The 21,273-nt window shown below is 34.6% G+C and overlaps 1 protein-coding gene across 11 annotated transcripts in view; it reads left to right on the top strand.

The window, feature by feature from the left end:
- Positions 1–21,273, top strand: part of LOC107137246 (WD repeat containing planar cell polarity effector) — a 487,063-nt gene that overhangs the window by 435,876 nt on the left and 29,914 nt on the right. For 10 of the 11 annotated variants that reach the window (XM_048804219.1, XM_048804220.1, XM_048804222.1 and 7 more), the window contains one exon: positions 4,286–4,448. In XM_048804219.1, coding sequence (XP_048660176.1) covers positions 4,286–4,448 — 163 coding nt within the window. Of the gene's footprint in view, positions 1–4,285; positions 4,449–19,245; positions 19,616–21,273 lie in introns of those variants that run through there. The other variant, XM_048804225.1, reaches the window with a different exon arrangement.

The following is a 21,273-nucleotide window of genomic DNA, read 5'->3' on the forward strand; positions in this document are numbered from 1 at the left end:
CTGAGGATCAAACCTATGCCTCACACATGCAAGACAAGTGCTCTACCACTGAGCCACAACCCCAGCCCTACAATTTGTTTTAAAGCAGGGTGCAGCAATCTTTATGAAGGGCCAGGCAGTGAGTATTTTAAGTTTTGCAAGTCATTCTTAATTCTGACATTGTTACATATTGTCTAAGGCTGATTTTGTACTATAAATTGGTGTGGCTATGTCCCAGAAAGCTTTTTTGGACAATGAAATTTTGACTTAATGTAAGTTTCACATCAAAGAATGTATCTTTTTTCTAACTATTTGAAAATGTTAAAACTACTCTTAGGTCATGAGCCATACAAAACAAGATGGAGGGCTGTATTTGGCTTATGAGCTTTAGTTTGATGACCCTATTCTGTAAATGGGGTCATGATACCTACCTTACAGGGTCATTATGAGAATTAGAGATACTATATACAAATTCAAATGCATTTGGGAGTATAAGCCTGATGATAAATCAAACAGATACTTATCCTTGCTGTCATGGAAATAATAGGATTTGATTTGAACTTTGATTAAGTGGGACACACCTAACCCACTAAAGTGGGTGGCATCCATTCTAGTTCAGCAGATTGCTATTCCTAAGAAATAGAGGCAAAATGCTGCCAAGCCTTCTGATTTTTCAAAAAGAAGTCAAAACTCTGATGTTTTATGTGAAATATACCAATTTTAAGTGTTGGCAAATAATTTGAAATGATTTTTAGATACTATCAACTATTTTAGATACTGTCAACTATTTGCAAACTGAATTTGATACATGGACTACCAGTCTAAAATATTTTTTCAAGGAAAACAAAGTAAAATTCTAGGTAGTTCATTACTTCTGTCAAATTTTCAATAATGGGTGGAACTACACACAGAAGAGCAATGTGGGAATAGAGGACTTCAGCACCACCATAGACTTATTAGGCATGGCAGACATATACAGAATGCTCACCCCCAAACTGCAGAATATGGATTCTTATCAACTGCACATGAAACATTCTCCTGGACTTCAGGATACAATAAGAACACTTTTTTTTCCCTCTCAGTACTAGGAATTAAACCCAGAGCCTAGTGCATGGTAGCCAGATGCTATACCACTGAATTACATCCCCAACCCTAAAATCATTTTTTTTTTTTTTTAGTTTTTGGTGGACACAACATCATTATTTTTATTTTTATGTGGTGCTGAGGATCGAACCCAGTGCCCCACGCATGCCAGGCAAGCACGTAACAACTTGAGCCACATCCCCAGCCCAAAATCAGTCTTTTAACAAATGTTAAAAGATTCAAATCAGGGCTGGTGTTGTGGCTCAGTGGTAGATCACTCACATAGCATGTGTGAGGCCCTGGTTCGATCTTCAGCACCACATAAAAATAAAAAATAAACAAAATAAAGGTATTGTGTCCAAATACAACTAAAAAAAATATTTAAAAAATTCAAATCAGAAGTTTTCTGATCACAGTGGGATAAAACCAGAAGTCAATATTGGAAAACTGGAGATTCTACAAATATCTGAAAATTAAGCAACCAGCCAACAATGTGTCAAAGAAGAAATCACAAAGGAAATTAGAAAATATCTTGATACAAATGAAAGTGAAAACAAACATATCTGAATGTATGGGTTGTAGTAAAAGTAGTGATAAGAGAGAATTTAAGAATGTAAGTGTTTACATTAAAAAGAAAAATCTCAAGAACCCAACTTTATACAATAGGAAAATGGAAAATAACAACAAAACAACAACCAAATTAAACTCAAAGCTAACAAAGAAAGAATAAAGATCAAAACAGAGGTATATTATATAGAAAAAACATCAGTGAAACTTTAGTTGGTTTTTCAAAAATATCAACAATAATGACAAACAATTAGATTAAGAAAAAAAACAGCAGACACCACTGAAATCAGAAATGAAAATGCATATCTTATGACCAATACTAAATACATAAAAGGATTGTAAGATTGTATCAAACAACTGCATGCCAAAAACAATTTTAAACTTAGATAAATGTACTAAGTTCTATAAATATACAACCCACCAAGACTGGATCTTGAAGACATAGATACAAGCAGACCTATAACCAGTAAGAGGATTGAATCAGCAACCAAAACTTTCCAGCAACAACAAAGCCCTGGACCCAGATGGCTTCATGGAAAACTGTACCAAAAATTTACAGAAATAAAACCAGTCCTCAAACATTTCTAAAAACTTGAGGCAAGAACTTCCTGAACTCCTTATATAAGGCAAGCATTACCCTAACACCAACATCAGACAAATCTACAGACCAATACCTCTGATGAATATTGACGCAAAAAGCCTTAATGAAATACTGCCAAACTCAATTCAGCAATACAGTAAAAAGATTATACACTATGATCACATAGGATTTATTCCTGTAAATCAAGGGTGGCTTAACATATGAAAATCATTTAGTATAATATACCAAATTAACAGAAAGGAGGACAAAAACTGCACCATCATCTCAATTCATACACACAAAGGCATTTGACAAAATGAAGAATATTATTGTCATTTTGAAGGGGACCGCCACCGAAATGGTAATATTGCCACTTTTACAATATTAATTCTGCTGATTCATGAATATTGAAGGTTTTTCCGTCCTCTTCAATTACCATCTTCAATGTTTTATAATTTTCATTGTAGAGGTCTTTAACATCCTTGGTTAAGTTTATTCCTAGTTATTTTATATTTTCTGAAGGTGTTGTGAATGGAGTTTTCCTAATTTCTTCCTCAGTTCATTATTGGTGTTTGGAAAAGTTATTGATTTTTTTTTTATTAGTTGTGTATCTTGCTACATTGCTGACTTTGTTTATCAGATCTAAAAGTCTTCTAGTAGAGTCTTGAGAGTCTTAAGTACAGGATCACGTCATCTACAAACAGGGATTGTTTGACTTCTTCCTTTGTTATTTGTATCCCTTTTATTTCTCTTATCTAATTGTTATGGCTAAAATTGAATCGGAGTGGTGTGAGTGAACATCCTTTTATCATTCCTGATCTTAGAGGAAACAATTTCAGTTTTTCCTCATTCAGCATGATGTTGGCTATGTTCTTCTGTATACAGCCTTTATTATGTTGAGTAAAATCCTCCCATAAAAACACTCCCATACCTAGTTTCTTCAGGGTTTTTATCATGGAGGTGTGTTGAGTTTTGTCAAAGGTTTTTTTTCTGTATATATTGAAATAATCATGATTTTTATCCTTGATTCTACTTCTGGGTGTATTATGTTTATTTATTTCCTTATGTTGAGCCATTCTTTCATCTGTGGAATGAAACCAATTTGATCATGGTGTATAATCTTTTTAATATGTTGTTGAATTCGGTTTAATAAGTATTTTATTGAAGACTTTTGCATCAGTGTTCATCAAGGATATTAGTCTATAACTTTCTTTTTTTATTGTGCTCTTGTCTGGTATTGATATCAGTGTTATACTGGTTTTGTAGAATGCATTTGGAAGCATTCTTTTCTGCTTCATGGAATAGTTTGAGAAGCATGACTGATAGTTATTAAGGTCTGGTAAAATTCGGCAGTGAATCCTTTCAGTCTTTGGCTTTTCTTTTTTGAGACTTTCCATTACTGCTTCAATCTCATGCATGTCAAACAATTTTTTTAAATATCCCCCCTCAAAATTGGAAAATTTTCTCTATACATTTTTATACATCTTTATGATGTTGGAATATACATCTTTTTATGTACTTTAAAATGCTAATTAAGGGGTAGATGTAAGTATAACTCAGTGGTAGAGTGCTTGCCTAACATGTGTAAGGCCTTGTGTTCCATCCCCAGTACTGCAAAAGATAAATAATGCTAACTGGAAGTAAATATTGGAAAAGTTATTTTCCTTTCCTTTTCAAATTGTATGCTCTGTAAAAGAGTAAAATAATTCATTTGTTATAATATTTCAAGAAAGTAAAACAGTCAGCAATTGGCTAATAAAACAAAAAAGAATATTTGATTAATAAAGTTCACACAAAAACACTATGAAATAAGCAGTACAAATCAATTTTTAAAAATCCGAACTTGGAAGCATCCATCATTCTGTTATCAAACTCTTTTGGCTAAAGACAATGTAAAAATAACAGAAGTCACAAAGGGACTTGGGCTACAAGATTTTCATTGTGTGCCATACAGTAAAAAAACTAAAGAAAAAGTTTCAGTGAGATATGTTAAAGTTTTTCTGTAATCTTACTTATGATGGTATTAGGCAGAAATTATATTGTATTTTACTTATACATTAATTATTTTTTTAACAGAACTCCTGGGGCCCTTGGACAGAGGGGATATGCTAAATGAAGCTTTTGTTGGCCTATCTTTAGCATCTCAAGGGGAAGACTCATTTCAAGATAATCTTCCTTCCTTTGGTTCAATCCACAGGCATAGTATTCAACAAAAAATCCTGAAAGGCTCTTCTAACAGGTAAGATATGTTAAGCTGAATAGTCACTCCTTAAAGGGAAGTATTTAGTGTTTAGTACTTTGACTATTTCCTGCTTAGTGCAAACTAAGAGTTAAGCAAGAATATTTCAAAATGTCAAGGAAAAATATACATTTTTCTCATAGCTAATACTTCACATTAATTCATGCAAGAGCAGTATAATGAAGGCAGAAGTGAATGTAAAAAAATATAATGGATATTATTGTAAGCCAAAATGAATTTATTATAATATATCTTATTTGTATTCTGTTGGTAAATTATGGGATTAAATCACCTTAAATGAATATTAACTTTAGAATATATATTTGAAGTATAATTTATATCACCTATAATTATCTATAATATATTATCTATGGGGCTGGGATTACAGCTCAGTGGTAGAGTGCTTGCCTCACACATGCGAGGCACTGGGTTTGATCCTCGGCACCACATTAAAATAAATAAAGATATTGTGTTCATCTACAACAAAAAAATAAATTTAAAAAATATGATCTATAATTATGATCTAATTTCCACTTCTTTAATACAATCTATTTTCTGAAATCTAATAGATGAAAATTTAAATATCTAGCTTGTCACAAGGGTTACTGAGAAGAAATAAACATGAGATTAAAAACACTTGTTATTTATTTACAATAATATCTTAAGTGTTATTTATGGTAATAGTAGTGGTATTATTTACAATGATAATAAGAACTTCAAGCAAAGGTAGGCAATTTTTTGTGTGTGAAATGGCAAATAGTAAATGCTTTAGGCTCTTCAGGCATGTAGATTTTTTAGAAACTACTCAACCCTGCTATTGTAGTATAAAAGCAGCCATAGACAACATATAAATGAATGAAAATTACTGTGTTACAATAAAACTTAATTTACAAAAAACAGACAACAGGCCAGATTTGGCCCCTGTCTATAGTATATAGATGATCTTAACTATATGTAATAATTGTAAAAAGGCAATATTTTAAATTCATGTATATTGATTATATACATGCCTTTACAATACCCTTCAAAAATGTCCCAAACTACATATAATAACAGTAAATAAAAAGGGGCAGAATTTCCAAGTATGACAGATTTTATTTAGATGTTAGTAAATCCTCTCCCTAACAATTATAAAACTGGTCAAAACCCCCATTTCAGGGCTCTGGAAATCACATGAAAATGAACAATAAATTAAGAATCATTTTTTTCATAAAAAAATTGCTGAACTTCTGATAACAAAGTATGAGTTTGTGATGTTCTTGCTAGAGACTACTCCCATCCTCCTCCCTATGCTTAAACTAGTTCTACCTGGGTAGGACTGCCTATGAAAACCAACAGTTTGACTTGCTTTGGAGCTCAGTGTGGAAAAACCTTTGCCCAGCAGCACTATTAATAAAAATAACAAACTCATTGTCAGTAAAAGTGACAGACTTGAAAGAAATGAACAAGGGAAAGCCATTGTTCTGCTCTCCTAGTTAGATCAAGTGACCAAATGACAAACTAGCCAAAAATTTAACAGGTTGATCCTGAAAATAATAGAACCAAAGAGAGACTAATTAAGTTCTCCACAAATTCCTGATGAGGTTGTATTACCTATCATTTTGGTCTTTCTTATTCCTAACAGAACTCTTCTTAAGTTTTTTTCTTTATACTTCTTTCCCCCTTCAAACCCAATTTCCAAAAGATGCCCCTCCTCTTTTGCCTTATATTATCCATCCCCCACACCCAGAATAAATCAATAAGAACTTGATTACAGAGAAAATAGGGTTCAAGTCCCAAAACATAAAAAAGAAGCAAAGAAAATCCTTTTTTAAATACAGATTTTACAATGCAGAATTGGTGGATATTTATGCACCAAATATCATAGAAACCATCTCTGTGAAGGAAAATCTACAAAAGATGAAAGGATTTATAGATAGACATTAGTAACAGAAGACTCTAATTTCAAAATAGATCAAGTAGGCAAAAAATAAGGAGAAAATTTAGTTGAACAATCAATAACGTAGGTATTACGGATTTTATCAAATTCTATACCCAGAATACAATGTCTTCCTAAATGGAATATGACAAAATATATCTTAGGTGCCAAAAGATATCATTAAGTTTCATTAAGTGTGATCAATGGGCCAGGCACAGTAACACATACCTGTAAACTCAGTAATTTAGGAAACTGAGGCAGAGGATTTCAAGTTTGAGGTCAGCCTCAGCCACTTAGCAAGACCCTGAATGAAGTCCTGTCTCAAAATTAAAATGAAAAGAATGGGATGTAGCTCAGTGTCAGAGCACCCCTGGGTTCAATATCCAGTACCACCACCACCCCCCCCAAAAAAAAGATTGATGGTTTCTAACCACAGTGTACTTTCAGTATTTGGGGGGATAAGGGAGCACTTGGGATGGAACCCTGGGGTGCTTTATCACTGAGCTACATTTCTAACACTTTTTATTTCTTATTTTGAGACAAGATCTTGCTGAAATTCTTCTGTCTCAGCCTCCTGAATCACTGGGATTACATACGTGTACAACACTGTGCCTGGCTGACACTAGGAATTTTAAATAAGAATCAAAATGCCCTTTCTTCTAGAATTTTTTTAAATTTCTATGAAACAACTCAGATAAAATAGAAAACAACATGATATTTCTAAAAATAATATTTAAAATAATGATTGATCAGAGGAAAACTGACAGTGCTAAACATTTTTTTAAGAAGCCAACACCACTTCCATTGGAATTTTATTTTTTTAAATTAGAGCTTTATAGTTATACATAGTAGTTGGGTTCATCTTTACAAACTCATATATACATAGAAATCAATAGTGCTGAATATTTTATCAGAAAATAAATGAAATAATAAATGAACTACAACTCAAAAACCAACCTCTTAAAAATCATGAAACCAGGGGCTGGGGTTCAGTGGTAGAGTACTCACCTAGCACGTGTGAGGCCCTGGGTTCGATCCTCAGCACCACATAAAAATTAATTAATTTAAAAAATAGGTATTAAAAAAACCCTATATTTATGCCTTTAATTTCTTTCATCTGTCTAATCGCTCTGGCTAGTGTTTCAAGAACTATGTTGAATAGAAGTGGTGAGAGAGGGCATCCCTGTCTTGTTCCAGATTTTAGAGGGAATGCCTTCAGTTTTTCTCTATTTAGAATGATGCTGGCCTGAGGCTTAGTGTAGATAGCTTTTAAAATGTTGAGGTAAGTTCATGTTATCTCTAGTTTTTCTAGTGTTTCAAACATAAAGGGATGCTGAATTTTGTTGAATGCTTTTTCTGCGTCTGTCGAGATGATCATATGATTCTTATGTTTAAGTCTATTGATGTGATGAATTACATTTATTGATTTCCATATGTTGAACCAGCCTTGCATCCCGGGGATGAAACCCACTTGATCATGGTGTACGATCTTTTTGATATGTTTTTGTATCCAATTTGCCAAAATTTTATTAAGGATTTTTGCATCTATATTCATTAGATATATTGGTCTGAAATTTTCTTTCTTTGAAGTGTCTTTGTCTGGTTTTGGAATCAGGGTGATATTGGCCTTGTAGAATGAATTTGGAAGTACTCCCTCTTTTTCTATTTCCTGAAATAGTTTGAAGAGTATTGGAGAGAACTTAAACTAGCACTATTTGCTGATGATATGATCCTATACCTAGCAGATCCAAAAAGTTCTACCAAGAAACTTCTAGAACTAGTAAATGAATTCAGCAAAGTGGAAGGAATAAAATCAACACCCATAAATCAAAGGCATTCCTGTATATCAGTGACAAATCCTCTGAAATGGAAATGAGGAAAACTACCCCATTCACAATATCCTCAAAAAAAATAAAATAAAATACTTGGGAATCAACAAAAGAGGTGAAAGATCTATACAATGAAAATTATAGAACCCTAAGACAGAAATAGAAGAAGACCTTAGAAGATGGAAAGATATACCTTGCTCAAAAATAGGCAGAATTAATATTATTAAAATGGCCATATTACCTAAAGCACTTTACAGAATCAACAAGATTCCAATCAAAATCCCAACGGCATTCCTCACAGAAACAGAAAAAGCAATTATGAAATTCAGCTGGAAAAATAAGAGACCCAGAATAGCTAAAGCAATTCTAAGCAGGAAGAGTGAAACAGGTGGTATAGCTATACCAGATCTTAAACTATACTACAGAGCAATAGTAACAAATCAGCATGGTACTGGCACCAAAACAGGCTGGTAGACCAATGGTACAGAATAGAGGACACAGAGACCAACCCACAAAATTACAACTACCTTATATTAGACAAAGGTGCTAAATGTATGCAGTGGAGAAAGATAGCATCTTCAACAAATGGTGCTGGGAGAACTGGAAATCCATATGCAACAAAATGAAATTGAATTGCTATTTCTCACCATACACAAAAGTTAACTCAAAATGGATCAAGGATCTAGGAATCAATCTGCATCTAATAGAAGAAAAAGGCCCTAATCTCCATCACGTGGGGTTAGGCCCCAAGTTCCTTAATAAGACGCCTATAGCACAAGAATTAAAACCAAGAATCAACAAATGGGACGAATTCAAACTAAAAAGTTTTTTCTCAGCAAGAGAAATAATATGAAAAGTGAATAGGGAGCCTACAACCTGGGAACAAATTTTTACCCTTCACACATCAGATAGAGCTCTAATCTCTAGGATATATAAAGAACTCAAAAAAAAAAAACAAATAACCCAATCAACAAATGGGCCAAGGACCTTAACAGACACTTCTCAGAAGAGGATATACAATTAATCAACAAATACACAAAAAAATGCTCACCATCGCTAGCAATCAGCTAAATGCAAATTAAAACTACTCTAAGATACCATCTCACTCCACTAAGAATAGCAGCCATTATGAAGTCAAACAACAACAAGTGCTGGCGAGGATGCAGGGAAAAAGGTACACTCATACATTACTGGTGGGACTGCAAACTAGTGCAGCCAATTTGGAAAGTAGTGTGGAGATTCCTTGGAAAACTGGGAATGGAACCACCATTTGACCCAGATATATCTCTTCTTGGACTATACTCAAAAGACCTAAAAACAACATACTACAGGGACACAGTCACATCAATGTTTATAGCAGCACAATTCACAATAGCTAGACTATGGAGCCAACCTAGATGCCCTTCAGTGGATGAATGGATAAAAAAAAATGTGGCATTTATACACAATGGAATATTACTCGGCACTAAAAAATAACAAGATCATGGCATTTGAGCAGATTATGCTAAGTGAAGTTAGCCAATCCCAAAAATACAAATGCCGAATGTCTTATCTGATATAAGGGGGGTGACTCAAAATGGAGTAGGGAGGAACAGCATGAGAAGAAAATTACCTCTAGATAGGGAAGGGAGGTGGGAGGGAAAGGGAAGGAGACCCCCTTCATTATACAGAATATAGGTATGACGATGTGAGGGGGGAAAAAAAAGTGAGTCACATTAGATTGGGTAGAGAGAAGTGATGGGAAGGAGGGAATGGAAGGACAGCAGAATAAAATAGACATTATTATTGCTATGGGTATATACGTGACTGCATGACCAATGTAATTCTGCAACCTGTACACTCAGAAAAATGAGAAATTATATTCCATCTGATTCAATTGTATGATATGTCAAGATCATTGTACTGTTATGTGTAACTAATTAAAACAAATAAAAAAACTGCCTACACAGCATCTAATTTAGATTAAACTAACAAATTCTCAACAACAAAAAAAAACCCACAAATAAAAAAAATCATGAAACCAAACCAAAATAAATCATAAGGAAAGAATTAATAAGATAAAGGCAGAATGAATGAAACAGAGTGGGGACTGGCAAACTTTTCCTACATGGCTAGTGTAAGTATTTTAAGCTTGTGGACCATATGTTCTATGCAGCAACCACTTAACTCTTCTGTATCACCAAGGCAGCCAAGGACAATACATAAATGAACAGATGTGGCTGTGGTCCAATAAAACTTTATTTCCAAAAACAAACAAGCAGCCTGCTGGCCAGAGTTTACTAACACATTAGGTAGAAGACAAAAACAAGCAAACAACAAAAAGCTATAGATCTAATTATCAAATTATCAACAGATGTTTTTGAAACAAATTAATAGACCTCCTAGATAGAAAATACAGATCAAGAAGCTCCAGAGATAGAGAAATTAAACATTTAAACCACAGATTTTTTAAAAATCATGAGACTACTTTTAAGATTACTTTGCAAATAAAATATTGTCCTAGGTAAATACATATTTCCCAAAGTGACTACTATTCAATTTAGAACTCTGAAGCACACCAGTTCCATAAAAGAAATAAACAAAGTTATTTAGGAATTACCCTGTGATAAAGCAGCTGGCCCAATTGGTTTGATAGGAGAATTCTACCAAACCTTCGAAGATAAGATGTTCCCAATATTCCACAAACTATTCCAAAGGATTGAAAATAAAGAACTTCCTATAGTACATAAAAACTGAAAAACAATATCATTCATGAATACCAATATTAATAACAATATTAACAAACAAAATCTAATACCTGAATCTATCCTGGGAATACAAAGTTAGTTCATTTTATCAAGTCCATTAATGTCATACATCCTACTAATAGATCTAAAATGAATAAAATCTATGATTATAGATGTTTAAAACGTTTCTAACAGAATTTAACACCTATTCCTGATGAAAACACTCAAGAAAATGGAACTGGAGGATTGTATCTTTTTTTTTTCTTTTTTTCCTTGTGGTGCTGAGGATTGAACCCAGGGCCTTCTGCATATGAAGCATGCACTCTACCAACTGAGCTATATCCTGAGCCGGAGGATACTTTCATAATGTAAGAAAAAATATATAACTTACTCTTAATACCAGTATTTCCCTTAAAGGGGTATCAATGAGAGCATTTCCACTAAGATAAGAAAGAAGGCATGGATACTCATTATTTTGGCTTTTCAATGCTATACTAGAGGTATTAGCCAAAACAACTTGATACATCAACAAAGCAAGGGTTGGTAAATATGCCTTGTGGGCCAAATTAAACCTGTTTCTGTAAATAAAGTTTACTGAAACATAGCCATGTCCATTTTATTATTTTCTGTAGTTTAATATAGTCAGATCATGTGGCCTGCAAAATCTAAAATTTTTCTTATCTAGCCCTTTGCAGAAGAAATTTCCTACTGGGGCCAGGGTTGTAGCTCAGTGGTAGAGTGCCTAAAAAGCGTGAGGCACTGGGTTTGATCCCCGGCACCACATAAAAATAAAAACAAAATAAAGGTATTTAAAAAAAAAAAGAAATTTGCTACTTTCTGAACTAGAAGCATAAGAGCTAATAAGGAATTAAAACTATCTCTAAGTCAGGCATGGTGGTACAACACACCTGTAATCTCAGCAACTCAGGAAGCTGAGGCAGGAGGATTGCAAGTTTGAGGCCCTAGCAGCTTAGTAATATCCTGCCTCAAAAATAATAAATAGAAGAACTTGGGGTGTAACTCAGTGGTAAAATACCTCTGGGCTCAAAAAAGTACTTAGGGTTATTTTTTGTTGTTTGTTTGGTACTATCTCCATTTTGCAATAAGACAGTGATAAAATCAATGACAATAACAATCAAATATTTGGAAAGTTTAATAAGGTGGATAATATAAAATTGACATTCAGAAATCAACCTCCACATACATAAGCAATAACCAGTTAGTGGAGAAAGTATTAGTGAAAAACTAAATCCCCAGTTACAATCTTTTTTTGGGGGGGGTGGTGGTACCAGGGATTGAACTCAGGGACACTCGACCACTGAGCCACATCCCCAGCATTAATTTGTATTTTATTTAGAGATAAGGTCTCACTGAGCTGCTTAGCACCTCGCTTTTTTCCCGAGGCTGGCTTTGAACGTGAGGACCTCCTGCCTCAGCCCCTGGAACCACTGGGATTATATGCCCAGCCCCATTTATAATCTTAATGAAGGAAATCAAATACTTAGGATTAAATACAACAAATTTGCAAAATTTATATGCAGGAAACTTTTTAAAAATCTGAAAGATATAAAAATAGCCTCAAAAAAGTGGAATTCTTGGATAGGATCAGTGTTATTCAGATGTCATTTCTCCCCATATTAACTTGTGCCGCAGTCTGGCTGGGCACAATCAGGAGCCACTTGTCAAAAGAAACTAACTTTATTTTTAGAACCACACACGCCAAACAAAACAGCCTCTCAGGAAAAATCCTCAGAGCCCCAACTGCCACCACCGGCTTCCCACAAGCCTCTCTCTCCAACACAAGCCTCTCTCCACCTCCCACAATCCTCCTGCTCTTGAGGTCGATTGGCTGGGTCACGTGGGCAGAGCCAAAAAAGTCCCCCAATGAGCAGCTCCGTGGTCTGAAAGGGCAGGGGAACAGCCCAATGAGCATCACCGCAGAGGAGCCAATCAGCTAGATGTTGCTGGGGCCGCTGTGAGCCAATCATCAGCCGGCAGCTGGAAGTTTGCCAGGGCCCCTTTGGCTGTGGCTCTCAACAAACTTGCAAGTTTATTGTAATCCCTATATAAATACACACTTTTATGGAGTTAGACAAGTTGATATTAAAGTTCTCATAGAAAAACAAGCATATAAAAATACCCAAAGAAAACACTAAAAAATAAAAACCATAGGGAGGGACTAGTCCCAATAGATGTTAAAACACACTATAAGCCTTTAAAACTGTCACATTTTTAATTTTATTATATGATTATTAGATTAATATCTGTTTTCTCATTAATCTGTAAACTCCATGAAGGTAAGAACACCATGACTGTCTTAGACATTATAATTTCTCCAACTGTCTGTGACAGTTGACATAGTTAATGCATAATAGGTAGGCAGTATATTGGGGTACCAGGCCCATTGTTCTCTTGGAGTTCTCAGTTTTGTTAGGAACAGAAATGATATAGATAAAAAGTAAGCAAAATGATTGAATAAGAGTCTTTTGGTTAAAGGTAAATATTAGGAAAAATATAAAGAAATGGTGATAATGGAAATCTGCACTGGAAGGTAATATTTGAGAACAGGACAAGGAGTCATCTATGTGAATAAGTGGTAAAGTGACAGAGTAATTCATGGGAAGTAAACTGTACATATAAAGGTCTAAGGGTGGAAACAAGTTTGAGAGGTTCAAGTAGCAGAGAGCCAATACAGTTATACTGTAAAAAGGGGAGTGGAGAAGGTTTGTAGAACTTTAGTTGGCCATGCAATTAGGTCTTCATTCTAATTGTAGAGGAAGCCATTATAGGAATTAGAGTATATGGTAAGCAGAAGGGCCTTCCAAAGATGTCCATGTCCTGATCACTGGAATTTGTGAATATGTTAAATAACATGGTGAAGGGGAATTAAAATAGCAGATAGAATTTAGACTGCTAATCATATCACTTCGAAATAGGGAATATTAACCTGGATTATCAGATAGGCTTAATATAATCCTGAAATACAGATAAGAGAGAAGAATCAAGATCAGAGAGATTCAGTGTGAAAAGGACTTAGCTCAGCACTGCTGGCTTTGAAAATGGAAGAAGCAGACCATGAGCCAAAGAATGCAGATGATCTTTAGAAGTCTGAAAAGTGTATAAAGTAGGCAATGGATACACAAAAGAATTACCAGTTTCGAAATTGAAACAGTTACAACATCTAAGGGTTTAAATGAGGTTTTTTAAAAATACCATTATGTAGTATTAAATATTATTAATGTCATTAATAATATTATTCACATGGTGGTTTTCACCTTTTTAGACCTTGCTGACTAAGACTTTATTCTTTATATGTCATTAATATCATTATTCAAATGGCTGGTTTGTTATATTTTTGACTGGGCAACCAAAAAAAAAGTTATACCACTCAAAGCACAGTTTAGAAAGACAAAAATAATACAGGATGAGAAGGGCAGTGTGTAAATAAAATAAATGATCTTAGGACTAAACTAAAATAATTACCTTTGGACTTGGTACTACCCTAAACTAGTTGTTACATTGCAAATAAGTCATCCTCTCTAGTTGCCTCAGTTTTCTCATTTGCATTAGATTCTATTTGTTCAAGGTCTAAAATTCCTTATTGTAGAGCAAATAAAGATTATATTTGCAGCAAATTTATCTAGTTTGATATTTACTGTCATAAATTCATTACAGTACTGATTAGTTTACTGTTTATTATATCTGAGTTCATACCTAAGAATCTCCAAATGAAATAACAGTATCCTGTTAAAAGTTGTTAAATTTTGGCTTGATTTTATTGATTCACATCTAGGCAGTTTTCCTTTAAGTTGAAATAAGACCAAAAAAATCCATGTATTCAGAATCTGATGTGCGCCTAAAAACAATATAACTGATGAAAATTTTCAATGTTTATAAAACAAAGAAATTGTCAACAGAATGCCTGGCAATAGAGCTACCAGAAAAAAAAAGTACAGCCTATAATTCATGAAGATTGGCTCAAAACAAACTGTCCCTGCCAACAGAAAATCTGACAATTATTCTGTTGTCTAATTTGGCTCAGCCTAAGTTGACCTTGTTTATTCATCTCAGTCTTTTAATTCTTGTTAACTTGGCATGAAAGGAGAACATATGGCATATGTCTAGGAAGTCCATTTCTGCATCTTAAACTGAAATAAATGTAGAATATACTAAGCATTTCCCATGTGTTGAGCGCTTAAGGTAGCTTTAATGTGTATTATGTTGAACTGGTTAAGTTTAGATTAGGCCCACCAGGTGTTTTATGTTTCCTTCCTGCCTATATACTAGAAATTCCCAAGAGACACATTTTTCTAACTCTTGGTATATAACTAAAACCCACCAATTTTAAACATATTTCCAAAGAAGATAGTTTTAAGCTCTTTTAGAACATGAAAATGAAAATGTTATCAGCAATTTGGCAACCTAAAGATATTTACAGGTTTTCACTGAATCTAAGGCTATGTTTGAGAAAGCTAATGGAGATAATATAAGATAGATAATACAAGTTGAAGAACAAAAAGACTATTTCCATTTTCTCCATCCTAATCTAGTCTACTTTTTAAAATTTCTTTTTCTGACCTACTGAGGCAATTGTGAAAGAAAAATTACATTTTATTGTAGCTTTATGTCTCAATAAACACTGTGTGGAAGCAAGCTTCTTTATAGATTCATAGCTCTTTTATGGAATCATAGGTCTCTAATACCAGAACTAGAAAAACATAAACCTTACAAAATTCAAAGTCCCAAAGTGTGTGTATTTTAAGGAATAGTGTTTGGGCATGGAATGTATGATTCTGTTAACTAAGTCAAATGAAAAACATGAAAGTATAATTTCATATATAAAGCTTTATTCACATTATATCTTTTGAAACCCTTAAACCTATTAGTGGACTTCATATGGCATTACTGTTTGTATAGTATTTGTCTTCTTCAAAGCTCAGATCATTCACACTTCATAAACTGTGATCAAAGATAAAATTTCAGCTATAGGAAGTTTTTACTAACCAAATACTCATTATGAGACCCTGAAGTTATAAGTTTACATAGAGCAACAAAAGTCTCTGTAATGTGAAATGTTAAAGAATGAGTTAACAATTGTAAACTCTGTCCCCATTTAAATACCCCTCCCCAGAAAATAACTACCATTTATTTCCATCTATGAAGTTCATCAGTATTTCCACTGATTATCAGCTAGCTATATATCCAACATATTAATACAAACATTTCAAAACAACTGAAAATCATGCCAATTTTTTTTCATGAAATGGATGAAAGAGATTGGAAAAATGTTCATATGTTTTGTAAAACCACTGATAAATGAGGATATGACACTTAGACCAATTAACTGAAAAAGAAATTCCACAAGGATAATGAAATTAAAGGAACTGCAAATGAGTTTATCAAAGTATTATAAAAATGAGAAAGACCTTGTATATTTTTTTTAAAAAATGACCATAAATACCATAAAAAGTCAATATGAAGTTAAAGATACCATATCATGCTATTAAACAATTTTGGTCAGAAAAACTAGAACCACTCTCCACCCTCCAATTCAAGTAGATTTACTCCTCATTCCTTATAAGAATTTACACAGAGTAGAAATTATATGTAGAAAATAAGTGTGTTTACTTACTTGATCTATTTATTAATTTTTTTTAGATACTGGGGATCTAACCCTGGGTCTCAAACATGCTAAGCAAGCCCTCTACCACTGAGCAAATTCCCCAATTCCATATTTTATTAATACAAGATAAAATAAGCTTACTGTTTTTACCATTTATTTTTTAGTCAAATTGTTTTTTTTTCTTTCTGAAAGCAATTATCCTTAGATATGGACCTCCCATAACTTTGTTAAGATGTTGAATGACCCCACCTAACACTGCTAAGGGAAGCTGAGAATATTTTGAACTACAGCAAAAATGATTCTTTGATTTTTCATCAAGATCTTTTTTTTTTCTTTGCTTAATTATGGCCTTAATAGTTCATGGACATTTATGCATATTCATATTTATTTTTTCTCATTTCTAGCATTTTTTGAAGATAATTGCTTTGCATGGATCAATATTTTTTTAAGTTTTTTTTTTTTTTAGTTCAATGGACCTTTATTTTATATATTTATATGTGGTACTAAGGATCGAACCCAGTGCCTCACACATGCTAGGCAAGTGCTCTGCCACTGAGCCACAACCCTAGCCCTGGATCAGTATTTTGAGCACTAGAATGTTTGATTAATATATTTGGGTTTTGTTTTATAGTTTATTTTTAATGTTTTACTTTATATATATTTGTTCTTTCACTTATCTGTTTCCTGATTCTCATTTTCTCTTTTCTTCTGCTAATAGCAAATCTCTATTGTTTACTCTTTGACTCTTTCTTTAATTTTTTAGTTTTGTCTTCTCTCCTCTTCCCTCATAATTATTACATCCTACATGACTTCTGTTCTCTCCCTGTCCAGCATTCAAAATTACCCTTTGGCAAACTTTTAATTGTTTTAATTGTAAGCAATAACTGATCATATCATTTCTGTTTATTATGACAATTAGTATTGTAGATATCATAATAGAAACTATTTGTTTTAATGTTAAAAAAAAAGATGTTATTAATGTGCAATTTCAAAATCAGGAAATGTACTCCCTTGTGAACAGGCAGAAATATCTATTTACGTTTACTATTCTTCACCATTTCCTTGGCCTGATTTTAATTTGTCTGACATATTCTTTTTTAATATTTATTATTTTTTAGTTGTAGTTGGACACAATACCTTTATTCTATCCATTTATTTTTATGTGGTGCTGAGGATCGAACCTAGGGCCCCGCACATGCTAGGCGAGGACTCTACCACTGAGCCACAACCCTAGCTCCTCTTTGAAACCAAGTTTGTATACCTTTCTGTTTTAAGAAAGAGAGTAAAAATAAAAAGTTAGGAAGTTAAGACTTTCAGGGGCTTGGAATATAGCTCAGTGGTAGAGCCTAACATGCATGAGGCCCTGGGTTTGGTCCCCAGCACCGCAAAAAGAAAAACTGAACAACTATGCTAATTTCAAAGTAGATTTCAAAGCAAAGGAAAATAACAGAGATAATAAAGGACAATGCAAAATGATAAAAGAGATAATTTTACTGAGTAGGCACAGCAATCCTAAACATGGATGTATCTAAAAACACAGTGCATAATTCTTAAATTAAAAAAAAAAAAAATGGAAGTCACAGTAGGAATATACAAATCCACAGTTTGAAACTGTATCACACACCTCTAAGAATTGCTAGGACCATTGTGTATGCTAGCGCACTCTCTTTCTGTAACTTCTGGGTGATCTAATCCACTTCTAAGGCATTAATTCTTAATTGTATCTACCTCAGATTTTATCTCTACCCAGAATCATATTTTCAACTTTCTCATGTATTTTCTGACTTGCATGCTATGACAGATGAAAAATGACCCAAAAATCTTGGTTTTCTCCCTTGACTTGGAACCTCTATTTGGCTCTCCTTCCCTTTTTAAACAACAGCAGTACAACACAATGTGATCCTCATATACTTGTGCAATTGGAGAATTTTAGTGTTCTTTGTAGACACCTCTAAAACCTAGGGTAAGGGACATTCCTTCTGGTGTAAGCTAAATATCTCTTCAAGGAAGAGAAAATAGAGTGAATCATTGATGCTTTCCATTGTTCCACCAAACAATGAAAATATATATATATATATATATATATATATGTATATGTGTGTGTGTATATATATATATATGTATATGTGTGTGTGTGTGTATATATATATATATATATATCCTTTTGAAGTGTACATGAACATTCACCATGAGAAAACATATCCTAGGTCACAAATAAATTTAACATCTTTAATTATAATGGAATTAAACTAAGAATAAACAACAAAGGCTGGGGATATAGCTCAGTTGTTAGAGTACTTGTCTTGCATGCACACACATAAAAAGAATAAATAACAGGAAGAAATACAGAAAAATCTCTGAAAACTTATAAATTTAAAAACATACTTCTTAATAACCCATACGTCAAAGAGAGAGTATTAAGGAAATCAGAAAATATTATAAACAACAACAACAACAAAGATCATAACATATCAAAATTTGTGGGATGAACCTTAAATAATGTTTAATGGAAATTTTTATTAAATGCAAATGTTAGAAAAAGAGCTGTGTCTCAATCAATGCTTCTACCATGAGAAACTAGAAAAAGAAATGGAAAATAAACTTAAAGCAAACAGGGGACCCAACATGGCGGTGGGCGGGGAGGCAGCACTTTCAGTACCTCCTCAAACACAGGGACAGAGAGACGTATTAATACTTTCAGATTCTACCTGCTGAGAAACTTCTAGCAAAATTCCGCTGAAGTGAGACCTGCTGGGGAATTTGTAGGATTATTGGAAGCGACAGTTTGCCCCAGACAAGTGAATCTCTGCCACGTGGCGCGGAGGTCCAGACCCGCCACCCGCTGCCGCTGCACGGGGACCAGCACAGTAGGAGGCGGTTCACCAGGGCATGGCATAGGGACCCTATGAAGAGGTCGCTAACCAAGCCTTCATGAAACAGCGAACCGGAACTGAAACCAACCGAGACTGGGTCAGACCAGAGACAGGCCAGACCCACCCCTACCTTCGGACACTCCGGCAAGGAGTCTGGGACCCGCCATAGCAGAGAGGTGACATCACCAGAATTCGGCAGAAGGGATTCCTTCCCAGCGGCTTTAGCAGGTGTGTGATTCCCACCCCCACCAGATACATACAGCCGGGAAACCTCAAAAATCTCGAACCAAAGCTCCATGGGCGTGACTGTAGGGGCTGAAGGAAGCAGAGGGGATTCTCGATCCCCAACTCCCCTTACCACCAGCAGCGACACCCAAGGTCTTAGCCGCCAGTTCCCGGGGGCGTGCCCACCAAAGGGGCCCAGACAAATTAAACTGTCGGTTCCCAGAGCACCGCTCCACAGCACTGGGGTGTGGATGAATGACAGAGAGAGTGCTCAGTCGTTCGGGAAATAGGGCACGCAGTGGGGCTGCAAGTGTAACCAGATCCTTAGAGAGCGCCTCCGGTGAGCGGGGGGGATCTAGCTGGCTGACAGTAGGAAGGGGGAGGGGCCAGAGAAGAGAAATGGCTCTGGACTAACAGGATTGAGAGACTCCCAGGAGCCACCTTACAGGGATTGCGGCCGGCACATAGAGGGCAGAAGCACGGCTCGGAGGGCACAGCTCCGCCTACTGGAAGAGAAGAAAATGGATCTCTAAGACTTCATATTTTTTTCTATTTTTTTATTTTCTATTTTATTAGTTTTTTTTCTTTTCCTCCCTTCTTTCTTTCCCTTTAAGTTTTATTGTTCTTTCCATTCTCCTCTATTCTACCTATCTTTCTCTCCCTCTTTCTTTTTAAGAGCTCCTTCCTTCCCCTTCCCCACAACTTTCATCCCAAGCATTATGTCTTCCATTACGTGTAATTGTCTAAATGCAAATAGGTGATTGTTTCGAGGCTGTCTATAGGGCTCCTAAATACCTAGCTATTACTAAATACCCTGATCCAATCACCTGTTAATATCCCCCTTCAGTAGAGCAATCTTCCAAAGTAGCCAAGACATACTAACCTTCATACCATCATAGCACCTAACCTAAACATAAAGTCCTAAGACCAAACAACAAATCACTACATGCATACAGAATCCGTAAGCCTATTATGAATTGAACGAATCAGCTTTAAAGTACAATAAAGCCCAACATTTCTAGGCATAGTTTCCAACCACAAAGGAGAGACCACAGAGATATACAAAACCAAAATAAATTTATAGGAGAAAACAGAAACACAGCAGTTAAACAGAATTGGAAAGTAACGTGAACACCATAAAAAAACAAGGGAAAAAAGGATTACAAACAATGCAGGACAACTTAAATTTACAGAAGAACCTAGAGGCATCAGAAAAATGGACAGAGAAAGAACTCAAGGCACACCTGACTCGGATGGAATGGAATCTTAGAGAAGTCATTAGACAGCAAGTCCAAACAATGAAAGAATACTTTCAAAAGGAATTACATAAGCAAATTCAAATTGCAAAAAAATGAACTCTACTAGGAGATAGATATTGTTTTAAAAAAATCAAGCAGTAATCCTAGAAATGCAAGAAACCATAAGCCAAATTAAAAACTCAAGAATATTACAAATAGACAAGATCAAATAGAAGTCAGAACATCAGATAATGAAGACAAAGTTTATCAACTTGAAAAGAATATAGTCAACACAGAAAGGATGCTAAGAAATCATGAGCAATCCATCCAAGAGATATGGGATGTCATAAAAAAACCAAACTTGAGAGTCATTGGGATAGAAGAAGGTATAGA

Source organism: Marmota marmota, unplaced genomic scaffold, assembly GCF_001458135.2.
Source record: "Marmota marmota marmota unplaced genomic scaffold, marMar, whole genome shotgun sequence".
Classification (NCBI taxonomy): Eukaryota; Metazoa; Chordata; class Mammalia; order Rodentia; family Sciuridae; genus Marmota; species Marmota marmota.